Genomic DNA, 22,429 nt, shown 5'->3' with positions numbered 1-22,429 from the left:
TTGCTACTTAGAACTTCTGATGTTGTGGGTCACAGTATTTAATTAATTTCACCTAGAAGCTACTAAACAAAATGACAGTGCTCCAGAATCTTGACCCATCGCTGAGATTATTAGTCAACCAAGCTTGAGCACCTATATAGGATCCAAAGCTAGAGACTGAGGAATACATAGTATTGTGTCAAGTCAATTATCAGTTCCCCACACCAAGAATATAAAACTAGAATTCTCAACACATGGCCACTAGTTATCCTTTACCTTTACACGTTACTTCTGTGCCAAAGGGTGACAATGTCTTTTCATAGTAGGCAAACCTATCTGCCCAACATCCTTTCAATCCATACACACCATACCGATTGCTATTTAAACTAAGTGGACACTCATTTCCTAATGAAAGTTGCTTGCGACCTGCAACTCAGAGTTTTCAATCCATGCAGATTTGGAGTCCTTCATCCCTACGTGATAAGACTCCATGAGTAAGTTTATTTAGAGCGCTGTGAAAGCCACAAAACTGTGAAAGTTAAAAATACATAAAAATAAGTCATGTAAAATGGGCAAGGGACAAACCTACCTCAGCATCGTCAAACTCGCAGTACTGTAAGTCAATCGTGGCGCAAACAGTCCGCACGCAGGCATAGGTATTGTTATAGGAGTCTTCACAGATGCAGTCCGGGAAGCATTGCTGCAACACCAAATGCAAAACATTTCACAAATTTAAAAATGTTTACTTAAACAAGCAAGAAACTCTTAAATCTGGTTTGGGGTGAATATGTTGGTTTATTACAAAATCAATGGACGCAGCATTCCTGCTTATTTTTTAATTGTCATAGGGGGTACCACCCTTCTGAACCTCTCCCTGCGCCTCATCTGCCCCCCTCCACCCTCCTCCATTTTCTTTCCAGTTACTAGTCTGCATGGGGGGGGGGCGAGAGGGATACATTGGAATCCACAGGTAGCATTATTGCAACCGGCAGGTTCTGCGGTGATCAATGAGCTGTGATGTCGGATAGCATCTAAGCAAACCGTATTCTCAGTCTATGGCGCACACACACAGTCAGCAAAATGGAAATAGACAAAATAATTAAGCAAAACTTTAAAATGTCCGAGGTAGGGGCTCTTGTGACCTTGCAAACTAACAACCATACACATGTCATCCCTATATGCTAGTCATCCTATCAAGATTCAGGTTTTCTGCCTCAAATGTCTGAGAGTTCTCCCCACCAGCCTCCAAAAACGGAATGCTTTTTGAAACAGATGCATTTGAAATCATTTCCTAGGCGCCTTTTTTGATTCTACATAGTTTAGGAAACAAATACCCATATTTATACATAAGCACATTTGAATGGCAGGTATATTCTGTTGCAGGTACACCCCTGACCCCCATCACTAGTTTGAATTTGCATGTTAAAAATAAAGCACAATTTAGTGTACAGCATTTTTTTCACAGCTAAGGTATACTCCAAATAATCAGAAACTGCATTCTGCAGAAATTCTTAAATACAAACTTTTCAATTTCAGCAGCAATGATGTACTACACAATGCCCAGAAAAATATCTTCTACAAGCAGTATTGAAGTCTTGAGATTATCTACAACCCTGGTAAGCGGTTTCATTCAATAGGTAATTCTAGCACAATACAAATTAGTGCATTCAAGCAATATTCATAGCTGTCTTCTCCAGCAATAGGTCACCCAGCAATCACTTCAGAGTGTGTTGTACTGCTTACACCGGTTTAGTAAACCCCATGGAGAGGTAGTCGGTGCAAGAAATTACAGAGCCACGCATTGAATTGAATTTCGCTATGAGCAATGGTATCCATTTATTAGGACATTTTGTAGAGAGCCATAAGTGACCTTGCTGTTGAATTCCTATTTTGGGGGGTTCTAGGGACACTTTCTAGGGCCCCTCAACCTTTCGCTTATTCCACCTAGTGTTTTTGGATCAATGACTTCTTATTGGCGGGAAGAGGGCCTTCTCCTAAAGTCCCCATGCCATGATAACCCTATACCTATTTAAGATATATGGTATCGAGGCACCCCTAAGGCATCCAGTCCCAGCCCATGGGTGCCACGCAGGTTCCCAATTTTTGTACCACCCTCGGAAGGTGGTACAAAAATTACCTTAACACTATTCTTTCAGAACACCGATGGGTCGTACAAGGTAGGATAAATGAAATGTGACCTGGGATACCCTACTTGGTATTTACCAGTCACTATTCTGTCCTGGCATTTAATATGCGCTATTTTGTGCGTAGAGCATCAGGAGAATGCCATCCTGGCTGCAGACTTCCTGCCACTGTAAGGAAGACATCTCGAAAATAAGGCACCGCCTTGTAACAAGTCGCCACCCACAAACCCTCCCTCTTGATCCCGATAGTGAGTGGCATTTTAGTTTCTTTCTTTCTAAATGGCATCAGAACACAACAGTGCTAGAAGGGTTTTCCTTAGCCCTATGTTCAGACATTGAGAAAGCCTTATCCACAACTAGGCAACAGTTAGCCTGATGTCAGCATGACTTTCCTAGTGGTAAGCATTGTGAAGGAGTCGAGGACAGACTTCGAGTGGTTAAAGGTACAGTGTAACAATTATTACATTCAATAAGCGCATGGCCACACAATAGATCCATACCGTACTGTGCAGGAAAATGGCAATGCAGAACTGCAGATGAATCACTTTTTGAAACAGAGTTAATTGTGTCTTTAGGTTCTGACCCTGCGGAACAGGGTTGATTGGGGGATCTGGGCACACAGGTTGACTAGGTCAGGGTTAGAAAGTTTCCCCAATACGACTTTTTTTTTTAAATAAATGGAATAAAGACCTCATTGTGAAACAAAATAGCTAAGTGCTTGAGGCTATGGCAAAGCAACTTCAGGCTGTCAAAGCGTTTGACAGTATTGATTCATGTAGTGAAAAAGAAGGCTTCCATGCAGGAACAATGACTTTAAAGTTACTAAAGCTCAGACGTTGACCTGATGTTGGGCTATTGTGCAACTGTCAACTAGCCAACGGTTTAAGTCCAGTTGCCTGGCAATACAGATAGTGGCCTACAGGTGCAAGTAGGTTTGGGAATCCTTGTATTTATAGGGTCTTTGTTGATGTTCCTTTGGTTTACCTAGCTTTCATAACAGTAGGCTTCTGACCATTTGTTACGAGCCCTTGGGCATCTGGGGCTCAGACCTCAGTCACGCTGCACAGAGCAAGTACCAAGGTGTCCTCTTGGAGCACAGGCATCTTGGTAGCTTGCAATTCAACTGTTCCTGCCAGGTTAAGGGGAGGCAAAGGAACTTGAGTTCCCTCTGGTCTTGGAGAAAGCGGATATCTGCAGACCGTAGCAGCGCTGGACATCAGAGTGTGATGTTGAGCAGGTTGCCACAGCAGACCTCTACGGTTTCATGTCGCTTCTCACTGCTTCTGTACATTCCCAGGGATTTGCAATGCTTAGAAGCAGAATTCCCACTTTTCTAAAAGAATAGTGGCAGATGAGAGGGCACTCCGCACTAATGTCAATCTTGCATCCTTTCAAACACTTTGTGGCACCTAGTCAATGTGTAGCCACATTCAAACTAAATGGGGCAAACAGACAGCATGTGCAGTCCAGACACCCTAGTCATATACTTGCCAGATTTGGGCTTTGCTGTCCCTGCCCCGGCTTCCCAGGCACAGGGTAGTCAAGACCATATATGGGTAAATCAGGGTCTCTGCACACATAGGAAGTCAAGTTTAGTGACATAACTTCTTCAGACCTTCTCAGGCAAAGGTACCATCTAGGGGGTCTATGTCAGGGCACTGAACTCTAACTGGTATTTACTTACAAGTGCCTGGGAATCGCACAATGTAGTATAGCTGCTGCATTGTCTGGAACTTGGACGCGTTACTGGGCAAGGCTACTTGCACAGGAAAAGAAGTGATACCATTTGGGCACCACACCCTGAGGCACTCAAGGAGAACAAAGCAGAATTGCAGCCCAACTCACTTGGGGAAAACAGAACAAATTACTTTACCATGTTTTACGTGTTAGGTTTACCCCCACTTATTTGTCCTAGTAGATATTCTATGTATTTTATTAAAAAGTATATTTTTCAGTACACTAATGTAGTGTATTTTTGAGGTGTAACTGTAGGGACAAAGTGTACTTCACTACCAGCCTTCCTCCTCCCGCTGGAGTTAGACCTGACTGCCCCGCCATAGCTGCTATTATAGAGAGGTCTGGTCTAACATTTGGTTGGAACCCTGTTTAGCCATTAGGTTATATGGTTTTACATCTCTCCCCTTTGTCAGAGGGTAGGGTGCAGATATCCAAGTGTTATTTACTTCTACGTGCCTGCCTAACTTGCAATTTAGTAGTGCTGCCACCATCTAGTGTTGGCACATCTAACTGGGCAAGAGGACTTGCCCTGGTAATCGAGAGCACTATTTGGTCATGACAGCCATAGATGGTGATGGTCTCAGAGGGGGGAGGAAACAGAGTGGCATCTCTAGTGAGTCCTTATATTTGGGCTCACTTGGGGGAAAAAGACTGGTGAACAAGTGCAGGACAAGGGAAAGGATTAGTGTGTTCAGCTCAGGAGTTTGAACATCTTTCCCCACCACAAAGGGAAATTTGAAGGGAAGGGTGTTAATCTATGATAGGACCTCGTGCTTCACTACTATTTTTACTAATAAGTGGCCTGTTCTTCTCCAAACGGTAATCTTGTATCTAGTTGCATGCTGAGAGGAGTACCAAGCAGAAAAAGGTGGAAGGGGCAGGAGGGGCGGAACAGCAGAAGATGCCATCACAAACATTTCTGCAACAGATTGAACACCTTGAACCGACACGTAATTTTTACAAAATGTGCAACTATATATCCAGTGGCTTTTAAAATATCTTATTGCACATGGCACTACCAAATGGCGTCACAGCTGTAGCCCTAATACGTAGAACAAGTCTTGGAAGCATCTGGGAAAGGATAATCAGGCTTTTGACATCATGACTTAATAGAGAATTCACACGATTCGCCTTGCGTTGTTGCAGCTTTTGCTTGGACCATGAATTGGCTCTGCAAAATAATTCAGCTGAAGTGTGTAGATCCGTATGCTAAAGGAGTTGTTGTGTGTCTCCAAATGCTTTGGTCTCCTTAAATATATCAGCAGCAGCCCTTTAGAAAGAGAGGTAGGGAAAGACTGTACAGTGAGTAAAGCAGGATTGGCAAAGAGACTGTAAGGGTATAGACGGATAAGTAGAGCATAAATAGCCGCGGCTGATGTCCTCCAAATAACTTGAGAAAACTAGCAGAAAGCGTGTTAAAAGGCAGCATGAATGCCACCAAATCATGTTTTAGAAGAAAAAGAAGAATGACATTGATTTCCCAGGGTAATTCATCACATTCGTGCACTGGCTGAAAAGGAGGACCGTCCCCCTAGGTAGAACACTACTAAACTATGCAGTGGAAGGTGGACACCTAACTAAGAATGGTTTCTTTAAAACGTCAAGGACATCTAGAATTAATGAAACCTTGCGAAAGAAGCCTCAATTGGGATGTTTAGGATACACGGCAACACCTTACACAATAAATAAAAAGTACACGGAGCATCTGCATTTTGTAAATGCTAAGGACAGGCCTCAAGGCTTTCACTTGCTGCTAGCCATTGGCGAGTGAGACATGGTGTGCTGTGTGCATGTGAAGAATTTAGGCAAATATTTTAGATGCCCGGCTAGTAGCATGCAACTTGAAACTTTTACCCCGGCTGAGGATAAGATACAATAGTTTTAATATAGCAATGTCTTGAATCATAGCATTTCGTAAAAACGGTTTCTATTTCAAACCACAATAAATATTGGTAAAACAAAGCCTTCCTTCAAAATGTCCATGTCCTCTTGAGGTAAACTATAATGCAACCATCCTAAGACTTTTATGGCAAGGTCAGGGATACTGCACAGACGTGTCCCACTCATCCCAACATTAGGTTTGGCTTCTGGGGCACCTCAAAGTGTATATCAGAGGTAAAGAAAGCCCGAGTACCAATATCGAGTGTGGGGCTCACAGCTATGGGAATTATAAAAGCCGGTCAAGTGGCACAGCGAGTAGAGCGCTCGCTTTGACATCCGTGCAGAGCCCACCAAGCAGGCTCGAGTCCCGGCAGGGCCAAACTCAGCCTTCTCAGCCTTAAATAAGCAGCGCTCAGATACCCGAGGGTTCGTAGCGCTATATAAGTGCGGAATTATTAATTATTATTATGACTGATGTGCGCATGGTGGAGACCAGAGAAAGAGGGAGTCCTCGCTTTCAGTAGTCTCCAAAATAGGAAACCTCTTGCAACTAGTTAATAAAATGGGATCTACAAGGAATTCAATTATCCCAACAATTGCAGCATTAGAGATTTTTGAAATCAAGAGACTATCTTACATTGGTAAAGGTCAATTAGAGAGTTTGAAGGGTGAGGAATCGAAGGGTCCTCTGTGTTCCCCTCGGTCCCCTCTCCTCCTATGGAGGAGCTCAAGACTCAATTTGTTTCTCGACAGTATTCAGCAGGTATATGCTACCTCTCGACAACCTACTAAAGGTTTCAAGAAATAACTTTCACATTTGCATGACAATCCACAGCTATGGGCCCCTCCTACAACCAATATGCTACTCTCAACTGCATTTTGTACACCTGGCAACCTATCCAAAAATTAACAAACAACACGCATAGTGGAACATCCTAATAACTGAGATTTGTGCTATAGGCTCCCTGCGATTACTTCTCAAGTTGCGTTTGCCTATATCCAACCACATCATCCTTTCTGCTACCAAAGGCAAACATTTGGGTCTGGAGTGACTTTGGACCTTTCCCTCTCATTTAAAGCAAATGTAAGTTACTTGATATCTTTTCTAGAAATGTCCCACTTGAATGCCTTATGGTCTCTGCTCTTTGATCTGTCACCCAAGCTTCCCTTGCTCCAAATACTAGATTGCAACAACGCTGCAAAGGAAACTCTTTAAATAGTTTCCAAGACAAAGGAAATCACGTGAGGGCTTTTATTTTGAAAGGAATTCTAGACATGCACAGCACTTAAAATGGTTTTCTTCATACGACTCGTAGCCAGTGCAATGCAGTCATTTCTAAAAGTCATTGTGGACATTCACCTTGGTTGCAGCTGCACGTCTGATTTGGCAAAACCATCATAAAAGTCAACAAAGTTATTAGCCCAAAAGTGCTTTTGAAGTTGCTAAGTGCGATTACTGCATAATTTGTGCAAGGAAACCAATCTATAGGGTACGCCTACGTTTGATTATTATCATACAAATACGAAGGATATTTTAAAGCAAATTATAAATTTCCAATGAGGCAAAAACGATCCATCCTTTCTAAAGTGTACGCTCTTCAATTCTAGGTCAAGAACGGAGGCGAGCATTATGCTTCACTTCTTTATCAGCTGCTCTCCAACAGCCTTTCAAAGCTTCTAAAACCTTCATATTTATTGGTTTGTTTTTTAGCAAAAGAAACAAACGATAGAAAAAAACAAAAAACAAACTAAACTCCCATTGTTCCTTTCCTTCCTGTAGTCCAGAGTGCCCTGCTCCCATCCACATGTGTGTGCCCCCTTTAACTGGGACCTGTTGCCCCTTTAAGAAGACGAGTCATGACTTTGTCGTGAGTCCAGCCAATAAAATGGGGGCTTCTATGCACGTGCAGTCACTGCAGCAGAGACCTAGGAAGCGGCAACTCTGTGTCATTGTCTTTATTGAGGTGGGTCTCCCGCCCGACCACGGCCTGTATTGCAGCCCCGGTCTGTGAATCCACAGAGCTGAGGCTGACTTCTGCTGGGTGCCCCCAGCACTGGTGTGTGGCCTGGTGATCCGACCCTGCAGGATGCCCCCTGCGATCCCATCCGCTGCGTTATGGCAGCCGTGCTGACTGTCCGGGTGATCCCAGTATCTGGTGTGTCCCGCTCTGGTGCCCCGTGAGCGGGACACCATACCAATCAGGTACCACTTCTCTTCCATATGTCATGTCCAGCATAGGACCATTCTTTTTGCTGCTCGCTGGCAGATAAGTACAACTCAAGCTTATTTCTATATAATTTGCCACTTATATGTGTATTTCATAGACAAGGATACATTGGAACCAACCTCTTTTATATAAATTGCCACTTATATGTGTATAACGTTGACGAGTAGACATTTTAATGACACGATGCAATATATTCATGTGTGCGATTGTAGTAGCGTGGCTTGTCTGTGGTTTATTTATTTTTAATACAGTGTAGACCAGCTCAAATGGCAATCGCTGAGTTTCCAAAGCGCGCCTAACAGTGCAAGAACGCGCGCGCACAAGCCTGTCACAGGGCTCAGTCTAATGATGCGCCAGGCTCCAAAATATTATCTTGGTCGGTTCACCCCTGCTCGCAACAGCGCAACTGTGCCAAAACATAGCAAAGAGGAGAGGGAGAGGCCCAGGCCCGTGGGCGGCCTCGCTCACTCCGGGGATCTGACCTGCTCCCTCCCATTTAAACTACATTACCTGGCAAACACGTTGTGCGCCGTCATGCATGGGCTCCCAAGCTAGTCTGCATGACACCTAGCACGCTGTGCACAACCACACCCATTTCTTGCACGGGCAACGGTTTACAAGCGTACCAGCATTCAGGGAGAGAGCACCGGGACAAAGCTCTGCTCTGCACTAACTATATCCAGCTGACACGCGCAAGACAACCAAACCCTCTCCACACTTGGGAGATTGACTGCTGCATTAGTCAGTACAGCAAGTAAGCATATATACCCTACTGTAACAGTGTCCAGCGATAACAGAGTCCCTGTCCTTTATAATAACATGCATGGCTTGGGATCAAGCAGACCCCAGATGGGATGGTGAGGAAGAAGCAATGGGCTGAGGATAAGGACCTCACCTTAAGCTTCAAAAGAGTGCTAGGAGATTCCTTAGTGCAAGCAGTGGCACAACGAGAACGAACCCTACAGGACAGATTACAAGTCCTGGAGGACCTCTTGGCCAGAAACATCTCAAGCAAGTCTGCTGGCGAGACATGTGAGGATCCTGGTGAGGGGCCATCCACTGGTGACCCAGAGAGGGGGGACACAGAAGGGGAGCAAATCAGCCCAGAAGAGGCGATGATTTGGGGATTAAAAGGAAGCCTCAAGAGGCGGCTGATGAGTTTAATACATTGAAAAACACTTTCTTGCTTAAAACAGCCTTGCCCAGCCTCAAACCCTCAAACCCTCTACCCCAGGGGCAGAAAATACAAGGGATGTGCAGACCTGCGCAGAAGAGAACGAGCTTACTGATAGGGATGATAGGAATGATGATGATGCAGGTACCGACACCCAGACAAATGATAAAAGTCACAGCCTACAAGCCAAAGCCAGCAGAGTAGAGGCCACGCAGGAGGACGATGATATGGCTGACACGTTCGAGTCGGCGGCTATAAGGCACCCTAGGTCGACAGACTGGGTGCCATCTCCCAGAATGGCGCTCTACATGGCCCAGAGGATGCAAAAGCCAATAAAGAAGGAGACCAGAAATCGCCTGAAAGCGGAATGCCCCAGACCAGAGATAGCGGGTAAAAGTTGCAGAAACTGCGAATCTGGACCCAGAGATGTTAACTTTCTTGACAAAGGCGTCCAAACACGTCAGGAAGGGATTGGACCGCACATAGAGATCTTGTCAAGACAGGAGTGAGAGACCCCAGAGAGCCAGTGGACGGGCAGGTGCTAGCCAATTGGGCAAAAGCATGCAGTGGCATGCTCGGCAATGCAAATTGTACAATCTCGCTGGAGAGGCAGAAAACCTGCTCCTGAAAATAAATATTAGAAGGGTCTAATTGATTGATTCTTCTCTGTATATATGCAAAGTCATCTTGTAAGAGCTAAGAATGCTGGGTGGTGTTTCTGTTTGGTGTCTTATGTGGGTTATTAACATGCTTCTAAAATGTTTTATGATGTGATAAATGTCTTAAGCAGTTTTCTTTTTTTTTTAACAATATCTTGATCATGTATGATTGTCTATAAGTAAAATTTGTAAAGGTATAAATTAATTTTTGCTTCCAAAAACAAATAAACAATTTTTTATTAAAAAAAAAAATAAATAGATAACAAGCTGGGGAATTTAGCTTCCTACGCAGCAGGTGAAGGAGCCCAAGGGCTGCTCTTTGGCGAGGCCTTCGTCAAAGAAACAAATTTGTTTATTGGTACATTTACCATGCTGGAAAAGGTGCAAGCGTGCATAAGGAAGTCTTTCCCGACAGTTTTTTTCTGGGATCGGCCGACATGAGGGGTCGATCGACCGGTCACTTTAGTTCGCAGAGGAGACACCAGGACCAAGGAGGAAGGTGCAATATTGGGAGACTAGACAAAAAGATACTTTCTTCCCCAACCGAGGCAGAAGCTCCACAGGTCGCAGAAGTAGAGGTTACTACAGACACCAAAACGCAGCCTCATGTGAGCACGCTCTGTGCACAGTACCCTCCAGTGGAGGGGTCAGAGGGGAGGACAGCGCTAGTTACAGGAAAATGGAGCGAGCTATCCAATGATGCATGGGTGCTCCAGACAGTGACATGGTTCAGCGTAGAATTTTTGCAGACATCCTAGCAGGCGTGCCTCCTCAGATACATTCATGGTGGGAGGGGAGACTCCCACTAGAAGCAGAGTTAGAACTGTTAGTACACAAGCGAGCGATAGGACGTTCAGATTCCGCGCTTCCACAGCAACAGGTTCCTAGTCCACCACGGCAAAGACAATGTCAGGCCAGTCAAACCTCAGAGAGCTCAACAGCTGGTTGATGTACAAACATTTCAAAATGGAGGGACCACCTCCTAGGGGATAGCCTCAGGAAGGACGATTGGTTAGCAAAGTTATACCTAAAGAATGTATACCTCACCGTCCCGGTGGCAGTAGAGCACCATCCCGTTTTTGAAGTATATCTGGAGGGGGCAATGCTGGCAGTTCAGGAGTCTGCTGTTCGGCCTCGCCTCAGCCCCTTGGGCGTTTACCAAACTGATGAGGCAGTGGCAGAGGCGCACAGAGAAAATAGAGTTCGGATGATAATATAGCTTGACGATATCCTTTTCATGGCAAGTGACTGAGGCTGCGGAGCCCGGTGCAGTGGGCTGCCCCCGTCCTGGCCAACCTCGGCTTCCGAGTGAACAAAGAGAAGTCAGCTCTTGTCCCCAGCAAGAGGACAGACTTCCTCCGTTTTATCATAGATACACGGAAAGTGACTTTGCAACTACCGACTCCCAATATGAGCGCAATAAAGAATTGAGGGTAGTTCTCAGGAAGTCGGTTATATTGCTTCAGCGTCTGGCCAGAGCAGGGCGGTCAGCTAGCAGCATCCATTCGAGCAATATTTCCCGGCCCTCTACACTACAAGGACCTTCAGAGGCTAAAAACACCTCCATGGAGGTATGCGTCACCAGCAGTTAGTGCCGCTAGATGCAAAAAGCAGGTCAGAGCTACAGTCGTGGCTCCACAGTATGGAGGCATGGCATGGACTGGCCATATTCAGAGACGTGCAGGAACTCAGAATCCGACGCTAGCAGATCAGGCTGGGGCACCAGGTGCAGCCAGGCAGAACATTTTCACAGTCAGAGCGGTTAGCGGGCTCGTTCGCAGTCAAAGCATTCACCAAAGAAAGGGCACAATGTTGTGTACTACCGAGAATGGACAACATGTCAGCGGTGCATTATATCAACAAGCTGGGGGAACGATATCCAAGAAGCTGGTGGAACTAGCGAAGGGCTTCTAGCAAACCTTCCGAATTGTAAAGATTTCCTTCACGGCTGAGTTCCTGCTGGGCACACAGAACACAGTCATGGATTGGAACTCCTGCTCTTTGCAGGACTCGAGCCAGTGGAATTTGCACAAAACTGTTTGCCCGTCTACAACGAAAGTGGGGGCCTTTCAAAACAGACCTTTTCGCAACCAGCTAAACGCGCAACTGCCAAGGTACTTCAGCTGGAGACAAGATTCAGAGGCGCTAGGGATAGACGGATTTCTGCACCAATGGGCAGGGAGTACCCACATGTTCCCACCCTTTGCGATGCTGGCGAGCGCTCTAGCAAAGGTCTGCAGGGAAAAGACAGCGGTAGCGATAGTAATGCTGAAATGGAGGTTGCAAGCATGTTTTTCTAGTTCTGATGGAACGTCACACGGGTTTCCCAGGATCCCCTATCAGGCAGATCTGTTGACAGACCAGTCGGGAGCAGTACACCCTCATAGTGTAGGAGCAGATGCTTGCGCTGATCGCGTGCAGAGATTCCAGCACAGATGGAATATTCCAGGACTTTCGGAGGAGGCTTCAGAGTACATCAAGGTATCTTGGGCGCCCATCCACTGCCAGGAGCTATAGTACTGCATGGCAGGCCTGGGAGAACTGGTGCAGACGGCGGAGTAGTCCTCCCAGTCAGTGGAGAGCAGCAAGGACTGTAGCAGTGTACCAGTCAGCAATTCAGCGATTCACGAGTTAGTGGACGGGGCACCAGCGGGTCAAGCATCCAGCAGAGTTGTTAAGACTGCTCAGAGGGGTGAAGGTTAGTAAGCCCCCCCTTACCTAAATACTCCTCCTTGTGGGACGTCAATGCAGTCCTCTGGCTGTTCGACCAGTGGCCAAGTATTGATTTGCTATCGGTACAGCAGTTATCCTGCAAGCTAGCGACTCTTTGTTTAGTATCTTGTAGGCGCGTATCGGACATTAGAGTGCTGGAGGTGGGCTAGAAGGTGTTCTACCCAAAGGGGATAGTGTTCAATATTTGGAGGTGTACCAAGAACAATTCCGCAATAATCTCTTACCCATACTTCCCACATAATAGCAAGCTATGCATAGCACAGTGCATTAAGAGCTATGAAGCTGCCACTGCGGAAGTTAGGCCACATGGCTTGTCGCAGCTCCTTATTGCGCGTAGGAAGCCCCATAGTGCAGTAAGGTCAGCCACCATAGCCAGGTGCGTTAGAGAGGTCATGGCCTGCAGGGGTAGATGTGTCAGTCTTCGGCGCTCATTCTAAGGGGGCGGGGGGGACGGCTTCCAAAGCGTTTGCAGCAGGCTTATCCCGTCAAGATATCATGAGGGCGACAGATTGGTCTAGTTATTCCACGTTCAGAGCATTTTATTTCAAGCCAATTTCAGCCATAGCTGCTGCAGTAGCTGAGAGTTTTGAACAAGCATAACGCCTCCAGTCTTGACATAGAATGAAGATTCCCGAAGCTTACATCACATGGAGTCTTGATTCTATTAAAGACACAGAGGCGAGTATTATCCCTCCCTGCGAATACGTTGGTGAGATATAATACTGTACGGAAATTGCATGCGAATGGCAGATGTATTCCCCTCCCTAATTATGCTTTCTCCATTTGTTGCAGGAGGCATTGTTGCAGGAGGCGATCAGAAGGCCGGCTAAGGGAAAACAGAGTTAAGGGTCCTGAGGCTTGGACGTTAGTTTACCAGCAAAGCTTGAAGTTCTTGTTTTTTGCTGAAAGGGTTGTTCAAGCCAGAGTACAGATGCAAGGGACTTTTTCCGGTTGTTTATTGGTTTATCATTGCAAGTGTCACAGTCCGGGCATTCAAAAGAAGAGGAAGGGATCTAGGCAGGACATGACATATGGAGGAGGAGTGCTAACTGATTGGATGGGAGCACAGCACTCTGGACTACAGGAAGGAAAGGAACTATGGGAGATTGGAGTTCCTTTGTTTGTTTGTTTCATGTTTATTCTACAGTTGGTTTCTGTAAAAAAAATATGAAAGTTTTAAATGTTGAAAGAATGATAGAGAGTAGCTAATAAGTGAAGCATAATGCTCACCTCCTAGTCTTTAATAGAATCAAGACTCCCTGTGATGTAAGCTTGGGTAATCTTTTTTGCTTGGAGCAGAGGTGAAGCGCTCTGCATGGTGCTATTTTTGCTCTGTTATGTATTGCACAACAAAAAAATGTCAATCAGGGAAGTTGTTTGTGCATTTCGTTTTTTTTATTTAGAGGGAAACAATTCATAGAATGTTGGGCAATGTCTTCTGACCTGAAACAAATGCCAAACCACAAGTTGAAATCCCTTTGCTAAGGTGGAATACGGAGCAGGGGGTGCCGTTTCAGGAGGGTCACGGCATTCAACTTGCCCTCCTTAGAAGGCAGTCTTGCTGCACAAGACCCGTTTTTTGTTAACAGATGGAAGACATAAAAACACCAGATTGTGTGAGGAATTAATGCAACATCTCTACTCAGGAAACCTGTCCTTCTCTGCGGAATGAATTAGAAGGGGCCCAATTGACCACCTCATCATAGCAGTAGATTATTGTATTCCTTTCTCAGCTTTAACTTGCAGATTGACTCCTGAATGTGACAAGGTCCAACGACAGAGTGTATGTGCACCTTTGATGCCAGTAAAGACTCAATTCCACTTGAACACCCAAAGCATCATTTGATAGGAGTTAAAGCCATCCTCTCAGAGAGAAGATAAAAAGGGCATTAAAGGAAAATATAAAATACAAAGAAAATAGTGAAGTGCTTTAAAAGAATATAGAAAATTTGAATAAACTGGCTGTGACTAAGAACACCAAGTTGAAAGAGTACTAGGAATACAAAATGAGGGTGGAGGCAAGGATTGCAGAAAAGCATGAAAAATAACACCTTAATAAGTGGTGTGTGCTTGTTGGTCCACCCGAACCCCCTACTTCAGTTTCGTTCCACCTGGACTACTACAAACTGTGGTAAGTCGGTCCTCATGGGGCCCTTTCCTGATGTGGTTACCCAGACAGACCATGATTCTCAGAATGGTGCAGAGCGTACTGGACATGCACTGAATTTGCACTGCTTTCATCTGTAATTTGCTGCTGTTTTATTGCATGTGTGTGCTGCCTTCCCTGACAAAAATATAGCTTTACACAAAATAAAAGTGGTGTTAATGAGAAGCAAACGAGGAACCATTTTGAAGGCGGTAGGGCAAAACCTAAAGAATATTGTTACGGCATGAAACAACCTTAATATATTCAGAGATTCCTCAGACCACAACAGAAACGGACTGTGTAGAAAAGACCATGCTGCGGGAAGGTAAAGAAAGGAGACCTAAATCTACTAAACGGGAGAGGAAAAAATACAAGCATCAGCAAAGCAAACAATTTTGACATGGGATGGGCATTTGCCAGGCATTCCATTATGGAACTACCTGGACACAAGATGGCTAAAATCTATACACAAACCAAAACTATTGCCTTTGTCAACGCTTGTTTTTAATGGGACTTTAGTGCAATAAACAAGTATACATCAAGCGGCTGAAGGCACACTTGCTGAAGACAATTTTATTACACCAGTAATATATTTACAGCTGCAATTAAACCCTGAACTCTCAGCAAACTGCTTAGAAATAAAACTGGTAGGTCAAAGTTTGATGTTACTATTTGATAGCACTAACTCCAAGAGAGTGGGTGGCAATGGCCAGAACGATTAGCAAGGCCATGGGAAATGAGAGGGTTGCTAAATAACCCAACACCACCAAGCCATATCCCCCTCCTCAGACGTCATCCCCTTCCTAACTGTACTCCAATGCACCAGTTTCAGTTTATTGTTAGCGCTTAAGAACCACCTAACAGCCAAAACTGAAAAATGACAGATTACCTGACAACAGATGGGTCTCCACAGCTTTGTTGCTCAGGATACTGTGGCAAGCAAGAATATCCGCCACTCTTTATTTAGGGTGCATGCTGAAGACAAGGGCTTTAACATCAGCTGCACCTTGGTACCAGTGGATTAAAGGGTCTACTTTTCATAATGTAAATTTGTGCACAGAAAATGTGTCCATCAGAAAAAGTCTTGGATTGCACTTGGACTTAAAGCCACTGCATAGTAGAGAAAATGAGGGATGAGACAAGAAGAGCCAAGTTTGTAAAAGCAGTGGTGGGAGATACAAAGGGGCTTAAGTAAAATACCCAATTTAGTTAGTGTAAAGACTGGAGGGGGGTGTCTGTACTTCTGCTCTCTATATGGTAGAGGACCCCAGCCAAGATTCTCTATTATTGGTAATGTAGTCGAGCAATCAAGGCCTAGCTTCTCAGGAGGTGATGCAGGCTAGTTCTCAAGTACAGTGTAGTCCCCAAGCACCCACAAAGGAATGTCCACACACTATCGGTTAATACGCAGTCTTTATATAATTAATATTCAAGGTTATGTACACTATCACAATAACTCACTTTGTGCTCAGAAAATCAACAATGGTAAATATATACAGTTCTACAGTGGTACCACAAATATTATCAGATCTCATTAAAGTGCATCAACTATACTGTCAAAATGTCACATAGATCAATAAAGAGGAAACCAGCAGTAGAGAGAGGAAGGAAAGCAAGATGGTTGAACAATTGGCAGAATGTTCCACTAGACAGTTCTGTGTGGAGACCCCCTCCCCCTACCTGGGCAACCTGTAAGATAAAAGATATAAGCCCAGTCCATATATTGTTCACAATAGACTTCCCAATAGTTCTACAACCCCAAAGTACCTGGCGTTGTAGCGTTCCTCGGCGGGGAATCGACGGCCCTTCTTGAGTGCCCTCCCTTTAAGGCAGGAGTCATGGGTCGTCGATCGTCCGACAGAGAACAGGGTGAGCTATGACGGTGAAGTGGCAGCTTCATTCATAGCGGTGCTCGTTGACGGGGGAAGCGTAAACGTCCTGCAAGGAAGAGGCGTGTGGGGCACCTCTGTGTCGATAGTTCTGAACCGCAAAGAGATGTTGAAGAACTGTGCCCCGGAAGGGCGTCGAGTCGTCGGCATCTCTGTGGCCTTTAGGTAGCGGGAAACCCACCAGCGGATGCTCCTCGGCACGTCGACGGTCGGGCCTTCTCCAGCGGGATAAAGCGGGCGGCAATGCAGACGAGAGCGTCCTTGGCTCAAATTAAGTTCTTAGGCAAACGGGAGCACGGCGGCTCCAGTTGGCGACGGCGGTCTTCGACAGTGGCGGACAACAGTCTGGGCGCTTCTCTTTGGGATTCTGTGGCAGTCCCCGTCTCCGGTCGGCAGCCTGTCGTAGGTCTGCCTACCAGGGAGCTTTGGCAAACATCAGCTGGTGCACGTAGCTCAGGAAGAGGGCGCCTTACCAGGTCCTCTCTGGGTCAGTTCTTGGAGACACAGCAGCTTTCAGATTGTAAAGGAGAGCAACAGCAATTCTTCTCGTCCAGCAGTGCTTCAAGAATAAGCTTCAGTTTCACTCTATTTACTCTTCAGCTTCTGAACACGAATTCTAGCAGTGAGAGGCCCCCAGATATACTAGTTGATCTCCCATTCATTCTGCTGGGTCACACTCAGGCAACCAATCGGTCAGAAGGGCATTCATGCAGGCAGGCAGCCAATCCGGTGCATAGTGCATTCAGGCCATTCACTCCTCTCCAGACACACACAACAAGTTATGTGTATTGGGACAAGTACCTAGCCATACAACACTCCACACTGCATTCATACCAGTTTCGGGCAGGGCTGTCTCAGTCATTGTGTCAAACACCAGATACTAGACACCCACAACACAGAATGTGCATTTTTCACACACTCCATTCACCCAGGTCCCACCCACAGGGTGTACCCACAACATACAGTCACTGGGAGGGCTCCAGCCAGTCTGGCCTGGACTTCACAACAACACCATATATGGAACTTCCACCCAACAGCCAGTCAGTGGGAAGGGACAGAGTCAGGGCTTTCCAGGACTTTGGGAAAACAAGGTAACAGGCAATAGAAAGCAAGAGGGCACGGGGGCCATCTTGTTTCCTATCAGGAATCAACTGATTCCAATGGCAGGGCTTGGGTATCCCAAAATGGAGGATACTCTGAGCACCTGTCAAATTCAGCATGAAGCTGCCACCAGCCCATACCCTGCTCTGTGGGCCACACACAGGTGCCCAAAAACATTCACTAGGGGCAGAGAGTTGTACCCCGCCATGGGTGCCTTAAGGGTATCCCATGGGTCTGTACACTAAACCAAAAGAGAGCTGCACCGCGAGGAGTCCCACATGGACTCCTGCATGGAAAACACAACAGAACACACAAAAAGCAGTAAAGGACAAGGATACGGAGGCCCTGTCCCGCCAATGCATTTCCAGCATCACAGTTAGTAGCCAATGGATTAGGGGAAGGGCGATTTGATATAGGACTGCCATGGAAAGTTTATGATAAGACGGGAGGCTATGTTTCGAATGTGTTGAGGCTAGCCGAAGTGGATGTTAGGAAGACCACGGTAAAGGAGACTGCAATATACCAGGCGAGACTGGACAGTGGCCGTCACACACAGTCGTGATTATAAGAGGAATGGGGGGGGGGATTTGCTTGAGGAATTGAAGACGCAAAGCGCAAGCAGATGCAACCCGTTGCGTTTGGATTTGGGGTGGTAGGGAGAGAGATCGATTGAGATGGAGTCCAATATGTTAAATTGAGGCAGCAGGAAAAGGGGACAGAGTGAGATCATAGGGCCAGGAAGGAGGACGCCGAAGGCAAGACAAGCAATTAACATGACCTTGGTTTTGGCATTGTTTAGTTTTTAGAGTGAAGGTTCATCCAGTTAGAGACAGCCAAGATTAAAGTCTAAGTGAGTAATAGCCGAACCACTTTCTGCATCAACCGCATGAGTAGTTTAGTGGCGCTCGCCTGAGTGTAAAATAAGATCCCAAACAAGTGAATTATTTTCAGCCAATGATTGGCCTAAAACTATTTATTTATTTGAATATTTGTTTAGCACTGGCCCTACCCATAGGGTCTCGCAGCGCCATAATGGTTCAAATAATGAAAAGGTGGGTGTTGAAAAAAGTTACAAAATGCTTTCAGGAAAGGATAGGTAGGATAGACACATGATAGCAATGGAGGAGGGCATGGTTGTGTGGGGAAATCGATATGTTTTGAGGCTCTTTCAATGCAGTCATTTGAAGGCAGTTCTCTGGGGTATGCGGAGCCAGTGTAGCTGGACAAGATTGGGGGCGATGTGTGAATGTTTGAATAGGTGCAGGGGGCAACAGTGTTGGAGAGTCCAGTGAGGAGAGCATTTACATAATCCAGATTAGAGAGAACCAGTGCTTGGACCGAGGTGCTGAATTGATCGGGATGAAGGATCTTTTTGATTTTGTGTAGGAGGTGTAGTTGTAGATTGCATGTTTTGGTGACACCGACTATGTGGTGTGTGAAGGAAAGGTGGAGGGGTTCGATGGTGAAGCCAAGGGATTTAACAGGTGTGGAAAGGGATATGTATGCGTTGTCTGTAGCAAGTTCTTGGATCCAGGGGGTGAGGAGGTATTTATTCTGTTTTTGAAGTGGGTGGCCATCCAGTTGGTGATGGTGGCGAGTCAGGTTTTGACGATGTGGAGTTGTGAAGGGGATGACATTTTCAAGTATATTTGTGTGTCACCTGCTTATTGGTGTAAATGTACGTTGTCTTAGCTAAGGGTAAGTCCAAGGGATTCAACATGTAGGTTGAAGAGGAGTGAAGATAAGGAGGAGCCTTGCGGGACCCCATACTTGACTGAGGTGCGGTCTGATCGATAAGGACAGGCATTGCTCCGAACCAAAAATATGGATATGTGAGAGAGGAAAACAGTTTTTGACCAGAATAATCACTTGCAGGTCTAAACCCAGGAGCACTGCCGATAGAACCGATGCATTCTGAACTTCAAAACAAGTGTTGCTTGTTAAGACCTCAGCTCAAGGCTAGGTAAAGATGTTCAGATGGTCTTCACATGTGCAGCTAGTCCCCAAAATGAAGGCATTTACCTTAATTATAAGAAATCTGTAACCAGTAGGCCTGGGTCCAGTGGTTGACTTCCTTTTGGGTACCTAAAATCTTGATTTAGCCTCAATCAATTTTTACATTTGAAAACATAACAAAAAACAGGATCCTGCCCCTAGCAGTTCACATTTTTTTAATTTATGGACTGTGTATGTGACGTTATGTGTACATTATAGGTAATTTCCATATGAAGCGTCATTGGAGCTTGGAGGGTATTCCCCCAAATACCAAGAACATGTAGATTCTGTGGGGACACAAAAAGTTGTGAAACCATTAAACACCTACCGCTCCATTGTTCAACATTTGAACCAGTTAGATGCATCAACTTCAGTGATGAAAAAGACTCATTCTGAGGCTACTTGGAAAGGTAGTACGGTGTTATCGGTTTCTAGACTAGGACAATGGCAAGCTATTGAAAAGTGGATTCAATCACTTAAAATTTTTTTTTCATAGAGTGTGAAAGTTGTATTTATGTTATTGTAGCGTTAAACATCAGGCTGGGGCGAGTTAACAATCCGCTAGCCTGAGCTGCTGTTCGGGTGGCTTTTTAGAATCTGGCCTCGTGCACAGATTTTAGAGGCCAGCCTAGTTGTGGTTAACAGGGAGCTGAGTGTTTAGCCAGAATTCAATCGAAGTAGTGTGGAGAGCAGTTAGGGCTTAGTCGAAGGAGATTGTGAGCGTGTTCAGGGGCCCTCAATAAGTTCACACAGAATGTTACACAATCATTCAGCTTACACAGTCAGTTATAAAAATACAGGTATTTGTAGGTCTTTAGTAAACACTGAAAAATGAAACTAGCAGGTAGAATTATCACAACACTATAATACAAATATATACAATCACCATTAGGTTCACACAATATACATCATCAAATAACTTAGCCAAATAAAGCAGATGCAGTCAAATGATGGGATGAATCCCCAAACCAGGTTCGACGGCCAAAGGTGAGTGAGAGGGAGCTAGAAGGCTAACAGACTTGTTTGCAATGTTATCCTATGGAGGACAGGGGGAGGGACAGGCACAGACGGCTTACTTACTTATCCTAGGGTTTGTTCCGGCATGTTAATAGTATTCTTTTAAAGGTATTGGGCGCGCCATGACAGAGTAACCAGATTCCCTTTGGAAAAAAAGCAAGATGGCTGCCACACAAGGTAGTGCAGGGGAAAAGAAAATCAGTTTTTGGTGCTCATGGCAGCTGTCGCAGGAGGCCAGAGCGGGCAGGGAGGGTCCAATGCGGCTGAATGGTAGGTAAGTGGATAAAAAGGTTACAGGGGGTAGAGGCAGAGCGTAAAGCGCTATATAAACCTAATAAATACAATAAATACAATATCAGTTTAACTCCTCTTTCTGGAAAGCCCTGGTAGACCCTATGACTAACAGGGCCGTGGGAAACCTAGCACCCCATTTTCTGGACTCTGGGTGACTGCTGTCACAGAGGCAGTGTTTGCTGCAGGCTAGTGGCTGTGAAATTTGTTTTCAATGCTGATACTACTGTGCACCTTTTGTTTGATTGTGACGGTAGCCCTAATTTATCTGAATATTACCAAAAAAAGCTACCGCTTTGCTTTTAAGCCTCGAGAGTCTAACCTCTGATTTTGTTGGAAGTCTTAATCCTCCTTGCGCCTGAAGATGAACATATGTGGTACTTTTCTTTTGCAGACTCTGGTCATATCCCACAAAAGCAGGCAGAGTGAATGGAAATGGTTCAGGCTGAATCTGGATCTGCTTCTGACAGACACCCCAACCTGCATCACCATTTCAATGAGATGGGAAATGGAGTTTGGCTGGCCATCCACGGCTGGATGGCCGTCAAAATCTGAAAGCTGTACAACTTGTCATAGGAGAACGCCCTGCAGCTGTGGTTGTAGGGGGATAAGTGTGGGGAAATCTGGGGCCCTTCTTCCATCGCCACTGGACATAAAATCAGAGAAAGACCAGAGAACCACAACAGACACTGGGGATTCCATCTGCAAGCTTTGTTTCTGCTTCCTGTCCCTGAAGTGATGCTTGGTCTCTCGTCAAACAGACAACGCCCGTCAAAGGCGATTCCCTACCTTGAATCAGTGGGCTCAGTATAAATGCCATCCTCCACGACTTCATGGGGCTCCCCTGAATCTCTTGGACTCAAATAGATGTCATTCTTAGAAGGGGGCTCCTGTTGAGCTGGCATTCTGTGCCACTCTGCTATTGTGCCGATTACTTTGAGGAACATCGTGATGATGGCAAATTCCTCTCACTTGGACTGAGCTGTCTGCTGGTGCCTCATGCCTTAGTCTGCTCGAAGACACCTCTAAGCCACTGCGTAGGTCACCCAAAGTCTGCTACACTGCTGCTGCATTTGCTGTGCCCCTTTATTGTCATGGGCTTCCTGGAAGAGGTTGTCCTTCATTGTGAATTCAATTCTGACACCAGAACTGGACTTTAACACACAATCCCTGGGCCACCATCGCAGCAGCCTTCTGTGCGAGTACTCTTCCCTGGATCTTTCGGCCCTACTGAATTCGGTAGCCATCCATTGCTTGGCCTTTGGGTTCAGCTTTTATACCCCTTTTGAAAGTCCGCTTGAAAGCAGAATTTCTTCGGAGGGCTTGAGACCCTATAGTGCAGAAGTTCCTCCCTCAGTCTTTGGTGGAGGAACTTGTGCTGGAATTCTTCTATGCAATCTTCCTTACTCCAGCTGAGTGGTTTCCTTCATCTTGTCACAGGAGCATGCAAGAAAG

General features: G+C 45.6%; 1 protein-coding gene across 2 annotated transcripts in view; it reads right to left on the bottom strand.

Annotated features, from left to right (window-relative positions):
* Positions 1-22,429, bottom strand: part of GNS (glucosamine (N-acetyl)-6-sulfatase) — a 465,071-nt gene that overhangs the window by 151,266 nt on the left and 291,376 nt on the right. For both annotated transcript variants that reach the window (XM_069629767.1, XM_069629768.1), the window contains exon 12: positions 569-679. In XM_069629767.1, coding sequence (XP_069485868.1) covers positions 569-679 — 111 coding nt within the window. The remainder of the gene's footprint in view (positions 1-568; positions 680-22,429) is intronic.

Source organism: Ambystoma mexicanum, chromosome 12 (assembly GCF_040938575.1).
Source record: "Ambystoma mexicanum isolate Mex_15411 chromosome 12, UKY_AmexF1_1, whole genome shotgun sequence".
Taxonomy (NCBI): domain Eukaryota; kingdom Metazoa; phylum Chordata; class Amphibia; order Caudata; family Ambystomatidae; genus Ambystoma; species Ambystoma mexicanum.
This window is presented reverse-complemented; position numbering and strand designations above follow the sequence as displayed.